The sequence below is a fragment of the Emydura macquarii genome, unplaced genomic scaffold, assembly GCF_026122565.2.
Source record: "Emydura macquarii macquarii isolate MOO-44397 ecotype Brisbane River unplaced genomic scaffold, CSIRO-AGI_Emac_v2 contig_383, whole genome shotgun sequence".
NCBI lineage: Eukaryota > Metazoa > Chordata > Testudines > Chelidae > Emydura > Emydura macquarii.
In genome coordinates this window covers 7,986,346-8,010,598 of record NW_027130520.1, presented here as the reverse complement: position 1 = coordinate 8,010,598, position 24,253 = coordinate 7,986,346, and the positions used below count along the sequence as shown (strand labels likewise).

The 24,253-nt window shown below is 38.4% G+C and overlaps 1 protein-coding gene across 5 annotated transcripts in view; it reads left to right on the top strand.

The window, feature by feature from the left end:
* Positions 1-24,253, top strand: part of UBR5 (ubiquitin protein ligase E3 component n-recognin 5) — a 156,442-nt gene that overhangs the window by 6,218 nt on the left and 125,971 nt on the right. For all 5 annotated transcript variants that reach the window (XM_067537338.1, XM_067537335.1, XM_067537337.1 and 2 more), the window contains exons 2-6: positions 18,836-18,880; positions 19,327-19,408; positions 19,576-19,652; positions 20,472-20,591; positions 24,002-24,191. In XM_067537338.1, the coding sequence (XP_067393439.1) occupies positions 18,836-18,880; positions 19,327-19,408; positions 19,576-19,652; positions 20,472-20,591; positions 24,002-24,191 (514 nt within the window). The remainder of the gene's footprint in view (positions 1-18,835; positions 18,881-19,326; positions 19,409-19,575; positions 19,653-20,471; positions 20,592-24,001; positions 24,192-24,253) is intronic.

Here is a 24,253-nt window from a genome sequence, read left to right as displayed (position 1 = left end):
CCAGTTTTGTATGTAATTGATTATATAAGGATTCATTTAGTACTTGTCCACTTTCTGGAAATAAAGGTATTTGCAAACTTGTAGAATTTTTTCCTTTATCAATCCTTGTTGCTAAAATCCACCATTTTTTATCTCAAAAGGTTTAAGTACTTTGTTTTATTATTCAGTTGTTTGTAATTATTTTGAATATGAAATAAGATTCTTGAAACTGTAATGGTCTGCAGGAGTTCTCAAATTCTTTCATAGGGTGAATTGTGTTTTAAGAGAGATTTCTGTCAATCATCTCCTCATCCATTCATGATTACACAACATCCCTGTGGCAACTGTGTGACTTAGAAAATATTCAGTATATTTGTAGCTGTCCCTAATGCAATTTAGGAGGTGGAGACAAGAAGACACATGACCACCAGCTCTTCATAGACGGCTAGTGGTCTACAGGCAGCAGTATGAGAACCTTTGTGCTATAGAGCTCTTTTCTATATCAGATCAGACCTTTGGTCTGTATAGCACAGTATCTTGTCTATGACAGTGGCCAGACAGTACCAGGTACTCCAGAGGAAAGTTACAACAATTTCTATAGTGTACGACTTTGAAATAGCCTGCCAATAGGATAAATTTTGTCCAAACTCCAAGCTGTTAGTGCAGTGGTTTTCAACATTTTTTTTAGATTTGTGGACCCCTAAAAAATTTCCAATGAAAGTGTGGAAACCCTTTGGGAATCTTAAACATAGTCTGCAAGACCCCAGGTTAAAAACTACTGTGTTAGTGATTTTTTTAAAGTGAAGTTGCATTGTATGCATACTTTGTGTACCTCCAACAAGGACAAACTTCTGATCTGATGTTCATATGCAAACTCTGAGCTCTTTTTATGAATGGCACCACAAACCTGAGATTGAAAATGGGGGTCAGTGTAGAGTCTCTTCTTAAAAGCCAGTAGTAATAGGCTCTGCTCAGACTGCACCCCAGGCTTGACTTCAAGGACAGCACATACATGACTGACCGTGCATATTTTTCCGAATGTGTGGTCTGAGGTGTAACTGGCAGAGCAGAGCCAGAAGAAGAATTTAGCAGCGTAGCAAGCTGGTCACATAAATTCTCCAATTCCTCTTCCTTCCTCCCCTCAAATCTCCAGTTTTAGTTGCCTTTGGGATCAAACTTTGTGTTTACTAGTCTTGCTAGATTAGCCCAGTGGAATGAGATCATACTAGCTATATCCTGAGGATGGATGTGTAAGTCAGAAAAACAGTCACTTTTTGATCATACACAAAAGTAGGATTTTCATTATTAGTATTGATATTTTTGTAATGTTTTAATTGTAAAACTTAAAACCTATAACCAACCAAGAGCACAGTACTAATGTGATTGGCTTCAACATACTAAGTATGTATTCATATATCAAAATAATTCCTGATGACAGTTGCTTTAGTTGCCATGCTGAATGAATTTGTAACAAGATACATTTGGTGCCATAAATTCAAAGTTAGGTTTAAAACAGATTTTGTATGTGATCATATGTTCTTAATATCTAGAAAGACTGTTGAGAGGAATATAATGGATACAAACATTTGTACATAAATGGAAAGAAATTTTCACATAAATGTAAATAATAACCTTCAGTTGTTTCACCCAAATGGTATGCCTAAATACTAGTTTTCCAGTATGTTGCAGCTATACTTACTACGTCATAATTGTAAAAGTAATTATGATATTATCTTAAATGAAATACTTACTGTAGGGTATGTGTATTATATAAGGATATATATTAGGTCTATCAAACAATTTAAAATGATTTGTAATTAATTGTGAGATTAAAAAAATGAATCGCGATTAATCACAGTTTTAGTTGCACTGTTAAACAATAATAGAATACCATTTATTTAAATATTGCAATAACCTATGCAAGAGGAGGGTGAGGGAGCTATCTTTTTGCTGCTTCTGGAAGGGTGGTTTCTGGTGCTGGGGCTCACCTCCTTTTACTGAGCTAGGTGGGCTTCCTTCAGTTGAGCGAGCCCTTGTTTTCAAGGGAGACTGAATTTTATCTCAGGGACTTGGCATGTTGCAGGGAAGGAGAGGCTGGTGGAGGAAGGCTGAGCTCGCCAGGCCCTTGTTCTCTGTGGCGTACACTCTGGAACAAGGGTCCAGCCCCAGGGGTAGTGGGGCACAGCTGGGGGGGGGGGAGGGAGGGAGATGACCCCAGGAGCCATGGGGCATGGCACAGGGGACATGTCGGTTCCCAGAGCAAGGGGCATGGCACGGGGACAATGGGGCATGGTGCAGGGGATCGGGTGGGTAGCCCCCAGAGCGAGGACCTGACCAGAGGGAATGGGACATGGCGTGGGGGATCGGGTGGGTGGTCCCCAGAGAGAAGGGTAAACGGGTAGAGGGGCATGGCACAGTTGGGCGGTTAGTCAGTCCCCAGAATGAAGGGCCGACATAGGGCATGGTGGAGTAAGGATCCCTGCCTCTCCGCCAGAGCCCGGATGGGAGCCGCTTTCTCTCTCCTCCTTTTCCTGCCTTCTGGAGGCTGGATTCAGTTACTGTGCCTGACCAGACATTGTCAGGGTCCTTCGCAGCCGATACCTCCCTCCCTGCCCAGAGATATGTGATTGACGCTGTTAAAAAACTAATGCGTTAATTTTGTTTTCCGTTATTTGCAGGCATTAATTGCGATTGACAGCCCTAATATATATAATCAGAGATGGGGGTTCGAAGGGTAACTGACAGAATGCTTGTTTTTATAGTGGCTGCACTTTTAGCATCCTCTGTAGTTAAGTTTGCAAAACATCCATGTTATAGCCTATTTCTATCCTTCCCACCACATATCAGCCCTGCAGTCTCCTTGCTTCTTACTGGTTTAAAATACACATTTTTTTTTTTAAAACTATGCTGGAGACTCCACGAAGTCTTTACTGCTAGCGACTTTACATGGTAGGCACTCAAGCCCAGATCCTCAAAGGGACTTTAATGGAAGTTAGAATCTGGGCTTCAGATGCTACAGGGGTGGGCAGTAGTATAAAACTTAGGTCGGTAGGTAGAATGAATAGACTGGGGGACTGGCTAGGGACAAGAAGATGCAAGTCAAGAAGCAACAAACAACTTAGGCAAAGATTGACTGCCTTTAACAAGTTTGGGAAGTGTGCAGTTCAAATTGTGCATGTATTTGTGTTGCATCTAACCTCTCAAATGAAGGGTCTGTGTTTGGTCACTAAGCAATTTTGAAATAACTCATTAAAGCAGTGGCTCACTTTACCAAGTATCTGCTTTCAAACTTTAAAAACAATTTATATTTTTTGCAGAGACTTTTAAGCAGAAGTATTTTACCTCCACCATCTCACTGATTCAAAAAACAGATAGCAGGATTTTGTTCAAACTTTCACACACAAAAAATTACTTTCTGAGACAAAACATGGAAAATTTCTGAAAGCTATGAACATGTGAGAAGCGCTTTCATTCATAACCATTGTTTTAAACTGGTCATTTGTAAACTTATTCAAGAGCACAGATAAGGAAATGTGTAGAGTGCGTTTTGAGTAATACTGTAGTGCTGTACATGGCAGGATGATATCTGTTACATATTTGAAGTGCTGATCTATAAAGACAGAATAAGAAAGTGGGAAAGGAGATGCAATATACAAGCATAGTGGTCAGGATGGTGATTAGCAATTCCAAAACAAAGTCAGGACTGAAGGATTGTTCATTTAATCTTCTTGAACAATTATTTCTTGCTTTTGTTTTTTTTAAGTGACATATATGTGAAAACCACAGGTTGTAGGCACCTGAACCACATAGGATATGACATTTACTCCAGAAGAAGTGACACTAAAGATTTGTAACAGTTTGAAAAATGTTGCTGAAGAGCTGAATCTGTTTACGCACAGTCAATACTAGAAATGCACCTCTTCCCCATCTGAGATTCAAACATAGCACTTGTTGGGGAAATGTGTGAGGCTTATCAAGATGCAGTTCCTGAATCCTGCCGACCAGCCCCATCTTTTGTATCATACATTGATAGCTAATGTTTACTAAGGCCCTAATGCTGCAATTGGATTTACATAAGTTCAAAAAACTGCCTGTGTGAGAATCTAATAGCTGATCGGGGCTTAAATATGGAGCTTGCCTTTACCTTGCCTTCTGAGAAACATAAATCTTCTAGCAAAGCAGAACTGTCACAATTCTGCATTTCATTCTGTTGCCGTTGGTCCCCATTTGCCAAGGGAACTTTCTTACTGATGAATGAGAGGGTGCTCCCACTCCTCCAGGCAAATCTTGATAATTAAATCTTAAAACATGACAGGCTGTACATCTTAGGTGTGTTGGGGCTTGAGGAGAAATGCTTCAAATGCAGTTTGTGCATTTATCAGCACTACTACACAGTTCATCTTATTGCTGTTACAAAATGGGCCTTTGATTAAGATTGTGCTATATTTCACATGTTTTGTCTTTCTCTGTAATTATTAATTTGATAGATATGGATTGGGACAAGATTGTTACCCAAAAAGCCACCAAAATTATGTTGTGAAAGGGCTCCTAGGGATTTCTTTGTAGATTTAGAAATTTTAAAATAAATTGAGGCAATTAATTGTTTGTTTGTTTGTTTTGGTTTTTTTTGGTTCTGACTCTGCCCTATTACTTCAGGTCCCTTCTGTCAAAAATGATCTTTTCCAAAGTGTCTTCTACCCTTCCTCCTCCAATTGATTTTCTCATTTCAATTTACAAAATTTTCATTTTACAAAATTTAAAGTGCAAATGCTTAATGCTCCCAAATGCCTTTTAAAAAAAAAAAAAAAAAAAAAAGGCTGGTCAAACTGTAGGAGGAGTTCAGTGAGGACCTGCAACTGCAAATTTTAAAAGACAACTGCAGTGAATTTGTTGTAATACCATACATAGCAAAAATGGTTTTACTAAAAAATACCAGTTAACAAGGGAGTTTTTAAAATGTTTTGCTGTTTTTAAATACCTCTTTGCTGAATCAGCAGAAGGAATTACAATCACAATTGTTCTACTACTGCTGCTACTAGTATGAAGTTCAGTTTTGCTGATTTAGTCTGAGACAATAGAAGTGTAACTTAGCAGTTGAAAGCATGAAAGCTGAAGACTTTCATAGTTTTGTCAGGTTTATCTTTTAATATAAAATATCGTGTAGAAAAACACACAAGCACAAGTTGCTTGCTGTTCTTTACTCAAAGCAATTAGTACCAGCCACAGCCAAAGATGTGGGTAACTTAGTATCATTTCTGCTGTATTTCTGTAGTGCTTTAATGCATAACAGACATCTTCACCGCTTTCTAGGATACCAGCTTCAGCAGCCTCTCCTCCAAATGGGAATCAGTGGTAATAGCCAGGAGGATCCTTTGTTGCCTCTTGACATCATTCACTCAGCTCAAACTTAGACTCTGGATTTCTTTTTTCTTATGCTATATTGCCAGTAGTTGTTGGCCCCTTCTTGAACCTCTCCCATTGCAGCATCTCTTCATCTGCCTAATCTAATTCTCTCTGCTTATTATTCTGCTTGCCATCTTTTCTCCTACTCCTCAGGTTCCCTTGCACTTTATCCACTCCTGCTTCAACAGTTCTTTCCTATCCTCCCATTACTCCCTGGAATGGAATATATTTTTCCTATCCACCTGGAATGGAATCCTCCCAAAGTATCCTTAAACCTATTGTCATAAAATTGTCATAAAAATAGATGGTTTATATGAACCAGCATATAAATAAAATAATCAAAGTGATAGTAGATCCAAGTCTTTGTTTAATTATATATAAAAAAAACTTACAAGACTGTCTATCATTGCACTGACTATTTTACTTACATGCTGTATCCCTTTCACCCACCTTTCATATGTTTTGCCTTTTTAGATTATAAATTCTTTGAGATAGAAATTGTTTTTCTGTATGTTTCTACAAACTTAGTGCAATAATGCAACCATCCTGGTTGGGAGTGACCACATACTAAAAAAATAATTTACCACAAATTTAGTATTAAACTTCCCCTTTGCAATTTGACCTTACTTAATATGTACAAAATAAGTATCTGTGCTGCACTAAATTTTCTAATCAAAATGCTTAGCCACCTTAATGCATTTACCTGAGTGTTGCTTCCTTGGTCACAAGCTATTGGTCTGATTCTGCCACCATTGAAGTCAATGAATTTTGCTGTTTATTTAGGTAAGAGGAGGATCTGGCCACATAACATGAAGAAAATGAAGATTTCCTAAAAACATTGATTTCCTATTTCTTTAACTTTCATTTGTAGTACATTCTTTTAAAATTGTTCATTTTTTACAACTAGATGAAATATTAAATCACTCTTCATAACTGACATGTAAAAGGGAAGAATTGGCTTCCATGTTTTGTGTAAAGAGCCTGAAAACTTAACCCCCCTCTCCAAAAAGATTCCTAAACCTGCTTGTTCTTTTCTTTAGAAATACCAAAAATGTCAAGTCTGCTTCCCTGAGTTTGAAATATGGATATTGAGCTTTCTCATCTTTTAATATTAAGGGGCTGAAGATGTCAAATCTTTGACACTTTTCTCTAGTATTTCTTAACTGTTGTTACAATGTGGTTTAAACATTTCAAATAAAAATAGCTTCTTCTCTCATATTTCGTTTACATTGTCTCTGATTTCTTATTCCGACAAATTGCCTATAGTGGCTTCCAGGTTTAAATAGAGTAGACAAAATCTGAATTTCTAATGGAAAAAAAATTACGCCCTCCCAAAAATTTCAGGCTTCCTTTATACAGCATAAAGAAGCAAAATAATTGGGAGCCATTTCTTTCCTCCGCCCTCCTTTCCTGTTCACTTTTTAAAAAGTACTTTTTAAAAATGCTATGGTATAATGGCAAGGGTTTTTTCTAGAGGTTCCCTCTTCTTCCTTCTTTCTTGACACACAGTGTTCCAAATTATTAGTATATTTTTTTTTCCCTTGGTGAAAATAGATTACTTATATAGTACTTCACAGGCTTTACTGTCAGGACCGTTTCACCCACTTCTGAAAAGTGCCCATCTGTAGGGTGGAACTCTGGAGCTATTTAACAGTACATAGTGATGTGCAACCCATTTTAAGGTATTCAATACTGCATGTTGATATTACAGGGGGAAAATAAGGCAGGAAGAATATAATGTGATCAGAACAGCCCTACTCCTGCAAAAAGGTATCGTTCCCAGGATTGGCCAGTATCTCAGCTTTTAATATCTGCTGAAAGACTGCACTGCTGTGTGGAGCCAGTGGTTCAGTCAAAGCAGGGTTAGGCAGCTTATATCTGACAAAATTGCTACCCTAAATAGTATGGTTGCAGGCACAATATGAAGCAAGAGCTATATAGTGTGTTGTTTAATGAGTTTCTCAGCATAAAACCAAAAGGCTTATTGGACTGTGGGGGAAGTAGCTGGAAATTCTGTGGCTGCTGTACTACTGGTAGATGGAGTGAGTGGGGGGAAGAATCAGTTTTTGGGAAATGCAGGCAAAGTGGTTTGGTAACCTCCCCACCTCAGAGGCTGACTAGCTGTTCAGTTTTCTTTTGAGTTATTCAGCCTGAGGTCCCACTTCTGACAAAAGTATAGCTGCTTGTTTTCTGCACTGTCTCCTAGACAAGTTCTCTCTCTGTTCCCCCTAGAACAAGGTTGCAGTATCTGATGATAGATATAACTGAAAATGATTTCCATGTTCTTTAAAAATTCTGTGATTATAAAGGTAAAACTTCATAATCTAGTCAAGAGATTTTAGTAATACAAGCGAGGCACTATGTAGCCTGTCACTTTCTGAACACACATTCTGCAGCAAGTCTTCTTAATTTCTGCAGCATAACAAAATTCTGACTGTTGTATTCTGGCTGCATTTGAAAGCAAATTATAAATCAGTTTTATTGAATTTATTTTCAAATGTTATAATGCAGTTAGAATAATGTTCCTTAGGTTTAATTTGATAAATTTAACTTTGGAATGTTCATATATTTATCATTTGTGTGCTGCTGTATTTTGTATTAACAATTGCATTATTGTATTTGTAAGTTAGGAAGACTAGAGGTTTTTGCACCTGCTTTTGGTATTGAGAAAGTAGAGTTGAGGTGGTTAATTTTGGACTTGGAGGATTTTGTTCATCAGAAAAGTAGGACTGACTTTTGACCCTAAACTATTTCAGAATGTGCCTTTAAGATAATATTGTTGGACTGGATCATGGTTGTGCATTGACCAGTGTATCTGATCTGGAATGTGATGTCTCACATTTCATGATTGAGTGTGTAGGCTGCTGGCCTGTCTCCCCAGTCCTGGAAGGATTAAATGCCATGCCCAAGATCTATTCAGGCCCTTTCTATAGGCCCCACTTATTGGTTGAACCAACAGTCTTTAGCAAATCCCAAAGTAAAACAGTTCAGCATAAATCCAACAGCTTTATTTCCCCTGACACAAGAGCTTTCTTGCCAGAGCCTCCCTGCTCCTGGCAGCACTTCCCAGGTTGTCCTATGGACCGTCTATCTGGTAGTCCCCTTTCTCCAGGGCCTGCCACTGGAGCCAGTCTGCTGCCTATAGGTTTCCCATCTCAGAATTAGCTCTTTCAGCCTTTATAGCAGGGGTGGGGAACCTTTTTTCTGTCAAGGGCCTGATGGTGGCCCTGGCGACGGGGGAGAATTCGGCGGCGGCGCGGTTTCACTACGGCAGTGGGGTTCCGTTGAGGGGGAGGGGAGGGCAGTGCCCGCCGCCGAAGTCCCCCGCCACCGAAAAGGGGCAAATGGCAGCAGGGTTTCGGCGGCGGGCGCTGCCCCCCCCACAGAACCCCGCCGCCACGAAACTGCACCGCCACCGAATTCCCGCCAAAATCCCCCCCGCCGCCAGGGCTGGACCAAATGATTTTGCGGGCCTTATTCGGCCTGCGGGCCGGACGTTCCCCCACCCCTGCTTTATAGGAATTAGATGCTCATCAGGCAATACCTAACCTTTTCCTAGCTTGATCTGGTGATCCCTTTCTGCCAGGCCCAATCACCTATTTATTCTAAAATAATTCTGTCTCAGAACTGCACTGGCTTGCCTCAGGCCCTCCAGCCCTTAAGGGGCAGACCACCCTGTTTTAGAGTGTCTGTAAAAATGCATCAAGACCACTGTGCTTGTGGGGCAAGTTCTCTCAAGACCATCTTCTAGCTTGCAGAATGTGGTCTGCAAATCCACTGCACTCTGCCTGTTTAAAAACCTACTTATGCTCTGATGGCTAGCCGCTAGAGGAAAGTAGCTGAACAACTCATTTGCTCATTTATCTTTCTTTTTAAGAGGGGGAGGGGGAAGGAACCTCTCCACTTGCATACACTGTATGCCATGCACAAGGCTTTACTGAGTATCCATGTTGCCTTACTATTATTGCCTTTGTCTGTTGTTCCTTATACTTTTCATTAAGGTGTCTTGTGACCCTCTTTATTGTATCATGTCCTAAAGTAGTTTGTAAGTTTCACTGGGTATGAGTCTTAGTACATTTTTTTAATTATGTTAAAATAATCCATAAACATGTCCTCTCCTACAAAAGATTTGGGTATGGATGTGAAAAAATTGGGTATGGTACACTTTGAGGATCCAGTAGTAGGAAATTATGTAGTTGAGGATGGATCATGGCTTCTAAGGTTCTCTACACACAGTTAGCCCAGCCCATTAGACTCCATATGTCCCAAGTACACTACTTGATATTAAGACTGCTGGTGGTAGCTATAGTCCTCAGTAACTTATTCAATTCCTTGCACCATGTCACCTCCAAAAGGTGGGGGAGGCTTGAAAATCTGGTCCTTCCCTGAACCAGTATCTTGTTTCCCTATGTACTGTAACAGTCTCATGACTGAAGACTGCATGTGTGGACTGCTTTGCCCTAAACCAGTTGCCATTGCGTTGTTACTAACAGCACTTTGCTACTATGGCTCACTGACTTCTGTGAAGGAAAGGATTCCATCAGATGGAATAAGGTTTTATATTGACTATAGATGTATAAAGAAGATTGTTTAGTTAGTGTAATGTATATGGATGTTGATCTAAGTGATGATTTTATCTGTTTTCCCTTTTGGGAAATAATTTCTGTCCTGTGTTCTAAAGAAAAGGTGGAGTCAGTCTGTCAAATACACCATATAAGTATCGATGCAGTTCTAAATGGCTCTGTTATGCCAGTAGTTCAGGGACCAAATTTCTGCCTTGTGTTTTTGACTTCAGTGCGATTGCACCAATGATTTATTTAGTTTAAGGTGTTGTCACCTACTTTTATAAACTCTCTTCCTTTGAATGTTCTCTTAGAGCAGGGGTATCAAACATACAACCCACATATTGTATATACTGGCCTACATAACATATCTAGATTCTCTAGAATCTAAGCTTTCATTTAAAAAAAAATGTCTAGTGCTACTATCTACAGAGATGCATTTAGTTCACATTTGGAAGGTTAATTGATGCAGTGATGTTGGCTTAAGTCTTCAGACAGCTTGAAATGATGACTTAAAGGTATGAGCTGCTCCCTCTTCCCCTGTCCCAAGTTGATATTCCATTCAGAATAAAGCTCAGTAATGGTACTTCAGTTTCAACTTTAACAATCTAATCACTGATCATTTTAGTGGTTAGAATGGAGTAGGCAGTAGTAAAGTGGAATGGAGGAGCACACTTGGTTGGAAATTGGGAGTTGCTTGAGGGAAGGAAACAAGGAGAAAATTACAGAAGACTATTAAGGATATGGAAGCAGGAGCGAAACAGACAAAGGAGGATAGAGAAGGAAGAGAAACAAAGCATAGAAATAGTGGTTGTAAAGGGAATCATGTTTCTCAATAAGTAATGTATGCAGTTAAGACACTAAAGAAATTTACATAAAAAGCTGTGCCAAAAAGAATTATTAAAGTTGCCTAGTCAAAAGATTGGAAATGACAGAAATAAAGGTTGCTTGTTCATATGCTTTGTTAGTCTTTAATTATTTTTTCCATAGGATCTGCCTCATTCTACAAATGTGTAGATATTCAATATTTCTTTTTATTTTCCTCATTCACTGTGTGGCCCCAGACCTTATTTAACACACACCATTCACTGAATACAAAATTATTAATGTCCTAATCTGTCTTTCTGTGGTGTTCTCATCATAGTATCTGAGTGCTTCATAAACATTTAATTAATTTATCTTCACATCACCCCTCTAAGTTTAGGTAGTATTATCAATTTACAGCTGGGAACTGAGGCAAAAAGAGAGGAAAGACTAAATGAAATGTCCACTAATCTGGGTTCCCACTTTGAGAAGCGTAGGGCCTGATTTTTTTTTCAGAGTACTCAGTATTTTATATGTTCAAAGCACAGCTCCCATTGACCTAAATTGCAACTGTGCTCAGCATTTCTGTGAATCAGGCCACAGATATCTCATATTGGGCATGTAGAAAATGAGAAACATATAGTGACTCTCTATGAAAAGTTCAGTTTAAGTGTGAGTGTGTTGCCCACAGTCACATAGGAACTCTGTAGCAGAGGCAGGGTTAGAATCCAGTTTGCCAGTGTGACATTCAAATTCCTTAACAGTGACACAGTCCTTTCTCTTCTTGCAGTCTCTTGCCTCATTCACTACCCACCATCCAGTTTCTGCAACAAGTGAGGCAGGGGTCCTCTGGAAACAGAGTCATTCACTATACAACTCTGATTCATTCCCAGAGTTGTCCATCCTGTGCACTGATCAAGGCGGGGCCCTGGGGAAAATTAGTATGTAATCATGTGCTTAAAGACTATACATCATAATTCCTACGCACGAGATTAAATTAAGGTTACATAGTCAACTTTAATTTTGGAATTTTCTAACTTTCCAACGCTTGACTTAGCAATCATAACGTTCTTTTAATTTTAGTTTTTTTAATATAACTTTCTAGCATTTATATATAATTAAAAAAAACAAAACAAAACCCATCATGTGTAACCCAAGTGGGGAAGATCGCTATTGGTATCAGCAGGGTTGGGATCTTAAGATCCCCAGCACAGTCCTCTGTCTCTTCTTGAGCAAATGGTGTAAGTAGTAGTTGTAGAGGCATTATCTTCTATGTGGACCTTCTGCTAAAGGGGGATGGAGGTATGCACTTTGCCAGTCAGCTGTTTGCTGACATCAGAAGAACATTGAGACTTGATAAGAATGGATTCAATTCCAGATTCTGGAAGGGAGTATTCTGTAGTAATTGTAGACCCATGTGCCCTCAGCCTGTTTGGCTCTTTTCATCTTCTATGCAACCTATCTAGCTCTTGCCTACTCCCCTGCTTCTATCCAACAGATCAATCCTGTCCTTTGCTCCTATCCCCATCCCTTTTTGCCTCAGCACCTATGTGTCCCGACGCCCTCCCCTTTGTAGCTGTACAACTTCCTTACCAGTGTCCTTTTCCCTTCTGCTCTTCCACACCCATAATTCAAGAAACTCTCATTTCACCACCCTTTAAATCCCTCACTTATCTGCATTCCAGTCAGACTGTTCCTCCTTTTTTTCCACACTGCCTAGATGCAACAAATGGGAGCACGAGAAATAGTCTCTCTGCTCTCAGTTCCAGTGTATGGCACCACAGTAGTCTCTCGCAGTGTGGAGCAGCATTTGTAGGGAATCATAGAATTGTAGGACTGGAAGGGACCTCATGAAGTCATCTAGTCCAGTCCCCTGCACTTATGGCAGGACTAAGTATTATCTAGACCATCCCTGACAGGTGTTTAGTCTAACCTGCTGTTAAAATCTCCAATGATGAAGATTCCACAACCTCCCTAGGCAATTTATTCCAATGCTTAACTACCCTGACAGTTAGGAAGTTTTTCTTAATGTCCAATCTAAACGGCCCTTGCTGCAATTTAAACCCATTGCTTCTTGACCTATCCTCAGAGGTTAAGGAGAACATTTTTTCTCCCTCTTCCTTGTAATGACCTTTTATGTACTTGAATATTGTTGTCATGTCCCCTCTCAGTTTTCCCTTCTCCAGACTAAACAAACCCAATTTTTTCAATCATCCTTCATTTGTCCACATTTTTTCTGAAATGTGGTGCCCAGACACTGTATTTCAGTTGAGGCCTAATCAACGTGGACTAGAGCGGAAGAATTAATTCTTGTATTAGCAGGAATGTTGTAAGCAAGCAACATCTCAGAATGATGTTTTGGGTTTTTTGCGACAGGGTCATACTGTTGACTCATATTTAGCTTGTGATCCACTATACCCCCCCCGATCCCTTTCTGCAGTACTCTTTCCTAGGGAGTCATTTCCCATTTTGTATGTGTGGAACTGATTGTTCCTTCCTAAATGGAGTACTTGGCATTTATCTTTATTTAATTTCATCCTGTTTACTTCAGACCATTTCTCCAGTTTGTCCAGTTTATTTTGAATTTTAATCCTATCTTCCAAAGCACTTGCAACCTCTCCCATCCCATCATCCACAAACTTTATAAGTGTACTCTCTCTGCCGTTATCTAAATCCTTGATGAAGATATTGAACAGAACTGATCTCTGCAGGACACCACTTGATATGCCCCTCCAGCTTCACTGTGAACCACTGATAACTGCTCTCTGGGAATCGTTTTCCAACCAGTTATGCACCCGCCTTTATAATAGCTCCATCTAGATTGTATTTCCCTAGTTTGTTTAGGATAAGGTCATGCGAGACAGTATCAACAGTCTTACTAAACTCAAGATATACCACATCTACCACTTCCTCCCATCACAAGTCTTGTTAACCAGTCAAAGACAGCTATCAGGTTGGTTTGACACGATTTGTTCTTGACAAATCCAAGCTGACTGTTATTTAACACCTTATTATCTTCTAGGTGTTTGCAAATTGATTGTTTAGTTATTTGCTGCATTATCTTTCTGGGAACTGATATGTCCTGCTTGGTTCCTGCAGCTCTCCTGGCTTGGAGCACACTCAGTGCAAATGGAATCCTCAGAATTTACATAAGAACATAAGCATGGCCATGATCCATCTAGCTCAGTATCCTGTCTTCTGAGAGTGTCCAATGCCAATTGCTTCAGAGGGAATGAACAGAACAGGCAGTCGTTGAGTAATCCATCCTATCAACTCTCAGCTTCTAGCAATCAGAGCCTCGGGATGCGCAAAGCATGGGGTTGCATCCCTGACCATCTTGTCTAATAACCATTGATGAACCTATGCTCTGGGACTTTATCTCATTCTTTTTTTAATCCAGGTATACCTTTGGCCTTCATGGCATCACCAGGCAATGAGTTCCACAGGTTGACTGTGCAGTGTGTGAAGAAATACTTCCTTTTGTTTTAAACCTGCTGCCTATTAATTTCATTGGGTGACCCCTAGTTCTTGTGTTATGTGAACGAGTAAATTACACTTCCTTATTCATTTTCTCCACACCAGTCACGATTTCATAAACCTCAATCATATTCCTCCTTTGTAGTCTCTGTTCCAAGATGAAAAGTCTTGAGTTTTTTTAAACTTTCCTCATATAAAAACAGTTATATACCCCTAACTATTTTTTGTGCCCTTCTCTGTACCTTTTCTAATTCTAATACATTATTTTTGGGATGGGGTGACAAGAATTGCATACAGTATTCAAGATGGGGACATATCCTGGATTTATATAGTGGCATTATAATACTTTGGTTTTTAATTTATCCTTTTACCTAATGGTTCCTAACATTCTATTAGCTTTTTGACTGCCACCGCACATTGACTGCATGTTTTCAGAGAACTGTCCAAAATTACTCCAAGATCTTCGTTGAGTGGTACCAACAACTAAGTTAGATCCCTCATTTTGTATGTATAGCTGGGATTATGTTTTCTAATGTGCATTATTTTGCCTTTATCAACACTCAGTTTCATCTGCCATTTTCTTGGCCAGTTCATCCAGTTTTGTGTGTTCCCTTTGTAACTTTTCATAATCTTCTTTGGATTTAACTATCTTGAGTAATTTTGTATCATCTGCAGCTTTTGCCACCTGTTTACCCCACTTTCCAGATCATTTATGAATATGCTGAACCGCACTGTACCCAGTACCGATCCTTGGGCGACACCACTATTTAGTTCTCTCCATTCGGAAAACTGACCACTTATTCCTACCTTATGTTTTCTGTCTTTTAACCAGTTACTAATCCAGGAGAGGAGCTTCCCTCTTATCCCATGATTGCTTAGTTTGCTTAAGAGCCTTTGGTGAGGGACCATATCAAAGGCTTTCTGAAAGTCCAAGTACAGTATATCCACTTACACTTGTCCACATGTTTGTTGTCTCTCTCAAAGAATTCTAATAGATTGGTGAGGCATAATTTCCCTTTACAAGGGCAATGTTGAGCCTTTCCCAGTGTATCGTGTTCATCTGTGTATCTGATAATTCTGATCTTTACTATAGTTTCAACCAGTTTGCCTGGTTCTGAAGTTCAGCTTCCCGACCTGTAATAGTCCGGATCGCCTCTGGAGCCCTTTTAAAAAATTGGTGTCACATTAGCTATTCTCCAGTCATCTGGTACAGAAGTTCATTTAAGTGATAGGTTACACAGTAGTTCTGAAGTTTCATATCTGAGTTGATTCAGAACTCTTGGGTGAATACCATGTGGTCTTCGTGATTTATTACTGTTTGATTTATTAATTTGTTCCTACATTTCTGCTACTGATGCCTAAATCTGGAACAGTTCCACAGATTTATCACCTAAAAGAATGGCTCAGGTGTGGGAAATCTCCCTCACATCCTCTGCAGTGAAGACCTATGCAAAGAACTCAGTTAGCTTCTCCACAATGGCCTTATCTTCCTTGAGTGCTCCTTTAAGCACCTTGATCTTCCAGTGGCCCCACTGATTGTTTGGCAGGGTTCCTGCTTCTCATGCACTTAAAATGATTTTTGCTGTTAGGTTTTGAGTCTTTGGCTAGTTGCTCTTCAAATTCCTTTTGGCATGCCTAATTATACTTTTACACTTGACTTGCCAGATTTTATGCTCCTTTCTGTTTTCCTTTGTAGGATTTAGCTTCCAATTTTTAAAGGATGCCTTTTTTGTCTCTAACCAATTTTTACTTTGTTTAGCTATGGGTGGCACTTTTTTGGTCCTCTTACTATGTTTTTTAATTTGGGGTATACTTTTAATTCAAGCCTCTGATGGTGTTTTTAAAAAGTTTCCATGCAGCTTGAAGGCATTTCACTCTTGTGACTCTGCTTTTTAATTTGTTTAACTAGTTTCCTCATTTTTGTATAGTTCCCCTTTCTGAAGTTAAATGCTACTGTGGTGGGCTTCTTTGATATTTTCCCCCCAAAGAGGATGTTACATTTAATTATATTATGGTCACTATTACCCAGCTGTTAAGCTATATTCACTTCTTGAACCAGATCCTGTGCTTCATTTAGGACAAAATCAAGAATTGCCTCTCCTCTTTGGGTTGCAGGACTAGCTGCTCCAAGAAGTAGTCATTTAAGGTGTCAAGAAACTTTATTTCTGCATCCTGTTGTTAGGTGGAGATATGGGGATAGTTGAAATCCCCCGTTTTTATTGTTTTCTATTTTATAGCCTCTCTAATCTCTTGGAGCATTTCACGATCAGCATCTTGATCAGGTGGTTGGTGATTGTATACCCCTGTCAAACTTTAACAAGTCTCTGCTGAGCATGTGTGAATTGTCATTTGTCGGAGGCTCATAACTTGGCCAAATTTGAGTGAATTTTAATAGGGGTGGCAACAGGCAAATCCTTCACACCAGAGAAGGATCGTCTCCCTCTCCCCCCTCCACTGTTGTCTCCAAAACATGTATATGCTAGAGCTTCTCCACAAAAGAATTTCAATAATTGTTTTCACATGGGCTAAACAACATATTCCCCCCCTCCCCATCTTGTTGTTTGGAAACATCTGAACAGTTCTAGTTGAAACTTTTAAAATACATAAAAAATTGATTTTTTTTTTTTTAAATGCAAACACCTGGCGTGCAGAATGTCAGGTTGAACATTTTAAGTTTGGCAAAGTTACAAGCAAATGAAAATAGGGTCTTACAAAGTTTAAGCAAACTTACTGTAGGACATGCTACCAGCTCTCCTATAATAGCTAAATGTTTAACTACATAAAGGTAATATTGTATCCTTAATCTTTGTGCTAATCCTATTGATACCAGTGGGCATGTCATTGAGGATTGTGGGGAGTATATAGTCTTGGTTTATACCCTAGCCTATCTATGGATTGTAATTAAACATTGAGGGAGAGAGCTTCTCCCCTGCTTTGTTTCCTTTATGCTGCATAAAAGTTCTGGAGTATGGTGTGAAGAGACCTTTAAATGTCCTATATCTAGCTGGGAAAGGATAGCCATAATGCTGCCTCCTGTTGGTCCTGTCCTAAGACCTGGTGTTGGAAATGGGGGTCATGGATCTGAGGTGCCTATTGGGAGGTATGAGTGCAGCATGTGTAGACATAACCAAGTGTCCTGCAGCAAGCTCTATGGCCCTCACTCCCAACTGCAGTGTAGCTGTACAAGTGTTCCTGCTCTCTGCAATGCTTAGGAGAATGTTACTTACAGAGAAGTAACAGACTTACCCCTTTGCTCCATAAAGGCTGTTTTATGCATTTAATTTTTCCTTATCCAGGAAATAGTTGTACTGTATTTATAGGGTAAGAGTCCCCCTGGCTTTGGCTCCCAAACAAATTAAAATACGATCTTTAAATCTGGGAGACATTTGGAATCAGTGTGTTGATTCTAAATCTTTGAATCCTCTTACTCTGAGGCTTCAGGCACCTTGTCCAGATCATTGAGGAGAGAGAATAGGCGTAAGCAGTCCCTGAACTCCCACTCATCTGTTGGCTAAATGGCGCTGTAAGCATCTTCAAACTGAGGGTGCTTCACTGTCTAGAGACAAATTTTGTTCCGGGGGAATGGAAGTTACTACATGTTCCCTGAGGACTCTGTCCCATCTCTGAATACACCACTTTTGTAATGGAGCTCTATCCAATGGATACATGCTTTTGTGGGTTCTATTCAAGCTCAGATCTTTCAATCAATGAGTGTCATAAACAGCGTCTCAGAGATGCTTGTGTAAATATTAGACTTCCAGCTTTCTGGAGCTGGGACCATATCTTAGGCACTATTGAATAATAAATATTTTTGATTTATCTCATTTGTATATTTTCCCCATCACCAAGTTGCATTTATCATTTGTCTCTATTTGACCCTTCTTGATTTTTGAGCTTTTTTTCCTGTCCCTCACTTCCTCTTATTTGAGAATCATGTTTGTTTTAAATCTTCCAAGATCCCACAGCCTTAAATGCCCTGGAAAATGGCAACTCTCCCTTCTGCTAAATGGGGTTGGATATAGTTTAATCTTAGAGAAGTACTTGTTCCACCTGATGTTTGCTCATTCTTCTCCTGCGTTGTTTCATATGATTGGCTAGGAAGTGTGTGGTGATGAGACAGGAGTAATGAATGCACTTTCCTTTCCAACAACCAAAAAAGAGTGAGAAATGGGAGCAAAAATATATTGTATTTGGATACTATAGTAATGGGTGGTAGCATAAAATCCTAAAATAGATTGTTGAATTGAGGTTGACCCCCAGAAGAAAATTGTATTGTTTGTACAGGGTTTCATCACTATATAGTAGTGAATAGTTGCTATAATGCAACTTTGTTGCCTACTGATGTAGTGTCCAGACAAATTGTGCAATTTATTGTTGACGACTTATGCTCTGAAATGTAATTTGATTATTAAGTGGCTGTTCAGGTCTTCAAAGTAGAGTTAAGCTGCTGTGGTGATTTCCAGTTGTATAGTATGTTGGAGAAACAATAAAATGGTAAGTCATTGACCAGAATAAATCATGTCACAGAACAAATATGTTAAGTCAATTTTGCATATAATAGAGGATATCTTTCATATAGCATGAATTTTTTTTCTTTTCCTTTTTTGCAGGTTAAGGGAAGTTTCAGAGAAGCTGAACAAATACAATTTAAATAGGTAAGACATATTAGACAATGCTGTAAAACCATGCAGAAAAAACAAATTTTCCGACTGACAAAGCAAAAGTTTACTTTGTAGATATTTTTATTACTAATGTTAACTTATGTCTAGGCAGGAAATGTTAGCTGTTGATCATTATCTACAAGCACCTATCTCATAAAATGACTTTAATTTTGAGTATAGGATCCACTTTTTATTGTTGACTGAAATAAAATATATAATAATCCTCTATCACCTTTTTAAGGTTTTTTTTTTGCATTTTCTATATTTAATGACTGAAAATACATCATAGTTGCTTCAACTAATGTACGTTTTTAGTCATTTTTAATGTTTTATATCTGTAACCATCATTGCACATTGCTCCTTCCATATACCACTTTTTTATTTTTGTTCAGAGTTCAAAAGTTTAAAAAATATTATACATGCTCACTTTTTGTTTTCAGCCACCCCCCTTTGAATGTATTGGAACAGGCAACTATTAAACAGTGTGTGGTGGGACCAAATCATGCTGCATTTCTTCTTGAGGTAAATTACTCAAATCTGTTTTCATAACAAATTTGAAACCATACAATTAAACATAGTCCTTTAACATCAAATTAATCAGCATTAATGAGCAACTAAAAACTTGATTTTTCTCTAATTCTGACTTACACTTCAATTTTGGATACTTGTTTTTCTTGTTTTAAATATAGGATGGTAGAGTCTGCAGGATTGGCTTTTCAGTTCAGCCAGACAGACTGGAATTGGGTAAACCTGATAATAATGATGGGTAAGAAATACTTACTTTTTGTACTCAGCAGATACTTGAACTGGATAAATCTGGGTTTTCTTACATATGTCTGTGAAATCTATCCTCAAAATTTAAAATGAATGATAATACCATGTAGGAAATCTTTGAGTATTCTACAGTGGTTGTGATGATGTAGCCAAACAATTCAGTTCTAGTTTGATAGTTATATTTCTGTGTTGAAAGAAATGCCATACCTAATACTAAAATAAGTCATACAGGATCTCTTTAATGTATTAAAAATAACTTTCTGAAAGGAACAGATTAAGTATTTAAGCCCCATATTGAACCTACTTTGACAGTGGGCCCAAATGGAAGGACTTTCAGTAACTTTAGCCCAGGTAAATCCTTTTGATAGGACTACTATCAAAATAACTCAAATCTGGTCTTAAAACAATCTTTTTAATGCTAAAATAGCAAGCTGTTGCCTCTGATTTACAGAAATAACATTTGACAATTGCAATCTGTACATATACCATAAATTAAACATTAAGTTCAGAGGTTACCTCAGTTCAAGGTAATTAGAATAATATGTGTTTGTGGTTATTTTGTTGAACAGTTATTTTGTAAGAAGAAAACATCTGATTGCTGTCATGAATATCTTTTTAGGCATGCTTTCCATTTTTCAGTAGACATCTTACTATTTCTCAGTTAGATTAGTTTGGAATATTCCCCAAGGGTGTTGCTTAAGCTGGTATGTTACCAGACTAAGTCCCTGAGACTTTAGACCTGGGATTCCAGGTTTTGTTCTTAACCCATTTGGGATTGTTTTGTGACTGATTTACCATCTTTTACTTTCAGTTCAAAGTTGAGCAGTGGCTCAGGGGCAGGAAGGACATCCAGGCCAGGCAGGACTAGTGACTCCCCATGGTTTCTGTCTGGTTCTGAAACTCTGGGCAGACTGGCAGGCAACACCCTTGGGTAAGTTTTGATAGGCTTGAGGCTGCAATCTTTTTGTACCATATTTGGGTATGTGTGTATACACATATATAAATTGTATACAATTTGTATGAAGGAGGTTTAAATGCAGCAATTGTTTAGCTAGGGCACAACAAAAATCCCTGTTTGTTAAAACAATGCATTCACAACTGACCACTGGGCCAACTGACAGCTTGACACCTAAGATTTGGAGATATCCTGTATTCAGGAAGTAACCAATCCAGAATATGTACAACCAACACTAAACTCATGTTGTTGGTTGTATTGTCCTTTAAAAAGTATTAGTATTTTGAATTTTGGGATGTCATTAATTTTTAGAGGGACACTGTCATTTTAAACACCACAGTTCAGCTGGAAATCTTTTAGACAACTAGTATTAAAGTAACATTTAAAAATTTTAAATGAAGGGATTACAGAGGGGGGGAAATTATGGTTTATTTTGTGAATTTGACAACATTCTGTTTTAAGTCAGTTTTATTGTTTGTCCTCCTGTGTAATTTGGTTGGTTTCCCCTGTTTGTATAGGGCTTTCACACAGTAATGGGAGACAAACTCCTTTAAAAAAAAAAAAAAAAAAAAAAAAAAGTGACTGCAAAACCACAAAAATTGAAAAAAGAATTTGGAGGAGTACTACATTAGTTTTAATTATTTCAAATTGACTATATTTCAAATGAATGGTATTCTGTTTAAGTCAAATGTATATATATATCCATGTAAATTAGTCTTCGTTATTTAATCACAATAGGTTTTTGCATTTTATACTTTTTAAAGACATACTGCTGCATCTTGTTAGTGAATATTTCTGTGGATATTATGAAATTCTGTAATCATAATCGCTGAATACGTGGCAAATTTGCAGCATGGTTAAACAGAGGGGAGGCAAGACTTTTTGACCAACGTGGAATTTGTCTCTTACTTATATCAAAGAATAAACTAACTTAAGCTAGTGCTTTGTATGATTAAAGTGTCTGTATGATTAAAGAATGCAACCCCGTGAAACTTATATAGAGAGTCTGAGCCTTTTGTTCCAAATTTGTTTTTAAAACAAGCTAAAAAATGTCTGCGTTTGTAAATGTGTAGAAAAAACTTTGTGTTGGAACAATTCTTTTCTAGTTTAAGGAAGGTAGTGTCTCTCTGGGATCTAGAGAGCACTAAACTGAATTTTTATATTCTTAATTGAGCACAATCAGTGTGCTTGACACTGAATGAACTGGACAGCAACCCTAAGAAGTTTCTGACCTTCCCTGGCACAATTTGGAGGTGGATAACTAAAGGATACCAAACCAGCATACCAACAGTAATTGTGAACTGCTGTAATGAAAGGGATTATTCACATCACTACATTGGTTCTCAAACTTTTTGAAATTCTGGAATACTTAAACTAGAAATCCTCTCATGGTCCACATCCCGTATCTGCTTAAACTGGGGTTAACAAAGTTATAACACATTATCCAGAATCACTGTTTGCAGAAGCAGTGTTTTGTGCAATTGTTTAAATTTGGTTTCTTAGCAAGGGGAAAGTGCAGAGTAGTAGACAGACCTCTAGAAATGAGATGAAGACAAACTTCATCTATTTCAATACTGGATTTCATTCAGTCCCGTTTCCTCCCAAATATTTCACTTTTTCTTTTTTTAAAAATCTCCTGGGATGTACAACTTTACATGCATTGGTACCAAATTTCTCCTCGGTGATTGAAGCCTCTGTTCTTATTTGTCCAAGTTATTTCATGTTTGTTTCTGTTCACTTATGTTTTTGCTGTCTCTCCAATTTTGCTGCCATCAAGAAGTTATCCTTGTTGATGTTTATACCAAAGGAATACCCAAAAGAGCCTTGTTAACAGGCTTCCTATTTTCTTGGATAATATGTTTCAATTGTGTATTTTTTCTTTGTTGTGACAGACCATGTTTAGATCATCAGCAGTCTACTGTGTACAGTTTGAGAACTGCTGTCTTAGTGCATTCATAGAAATAACTTGATTATTTGAACCATGTAGACAATATTTGCCTATTATAATTCAGATTAGTTGCTTGTATTCTGAAGTATAGGATTGCACAAATTAAGGTGAAAAACAAGATATAGGTATGTCTACATTCAATAAAACTCTCACAGTTGACTATGTTAGTTGACTCTAGGCTCGTGGAGCTTGTGCTGTTGGGCTGCAAAACTGTAGTGTAGACATCCAGTCCTTTTTTTTTTTTTTAAATCCAGCAACTGTATTTGTGTCTGAACCGCTTTCCCAGGAAACTTTTAGCAGGTACTACTTCAGACAGCATATATATATTTCCTCTTACCGATCAGAGATTTGGTCGTCTTTATTTTCTCTTCTTGAAACCATAGTAAAGATGAGGCTGGTCCTGTCTAACTGGTTCTGTTCATACTGTTGATTAAATTGTCAGTGATACTATATCTGACGTCCTTAAGCCTGCAGTTTGCAATATGACAGCATCTATATTGGTCAGAAAAGCTCTCTTTCTGAAGGAATGGATGGTTGATTCATCTTCCAAAGCCTGGTTTTACCTAATGATAAACTAGGGAGACTTTCAGATTCTTAGCATGCTGCGAGTTACCTAGGTTTACTCCAGGATAGACCCATCTGAAGGAATTCTGTGGCTGATTTAAACTAGTTATCCTATCTGTAAAATGGGAATGTGTACGCACCCTTGTGAAGTAACATACCGTAACTCCTAAACTTTAGTAACTATAATAAATGGAATAGGTTCAGACAGGGTAGAATCTGCCCCTTGCAGGTAGACTAAATAAGTAATTGGAGAAGCTTGTCTTAGCATCAGGCAAATGACTGAATGCTTCAAAGCACGATTCTCTTGAGTAGTGGCCTCTTCTAGACACAGACATCAGAAGAGCTGTTAAATATTTGTATGGCAGCAAGCTGAGTGCAGTGACCATCTCAGAAGCTCTATTGGCTGAATGTGACTGTCTCCTCTGATGTGCACTTCTCAGTACAATCTTATGCAAATTCTTGTTGATGTTACTGTTGCTTTGAGAAACTCCAACATTCATGATTGGTGTAGAAGAATGAACATTAAAATTTGTTACCTCAAAATTTTTTCTGTATAGCCAAAACTTATACTTTCAGTTCTTCTAAATTGGCTAGTCTTACTGCTGTTTATGCTTTATTAATTTAGAGACTACTGCTCTGGAGAAATCAACTGAGGGTTCAGATTGACACGCTCCTCTCCCTCTTACATGGGGGTAACACAGCTCAGCCTCAGTTGTATTGTCTCAGCCTGACAGAAATTAAATATATCCCATAAGTGATCTGATGTGAAGTTTCCTGTGAATAAAATTAAATACCTTTTACCCTTTTAAAATAGCTCAGAAAATGTACAGATGTGTTTAAAAACATAATAATAAAAAAAATGTAAATCCTTTAGAAGCCGCTGGAGTTCAGGGGTTGGTGGAAGTGGAGGAGGATCCTCTGGTAGATCATCAGCTGGAGCTCGAGATTCCCGAAGGCAGACCAGAGTTATTCGCACTGGACGTGACAGAGGATCTGGACTGTTGGGTAGTCAGCCACAGCCAGTGATTCCAGCATCAGTAATTCCAGAAGAACTCATTTCACAGGTAGGTGAGCTGGCAAAACTTTGTTGCCTCTGTTGATAAACCTTTGGGAACTGCTTGTAGAC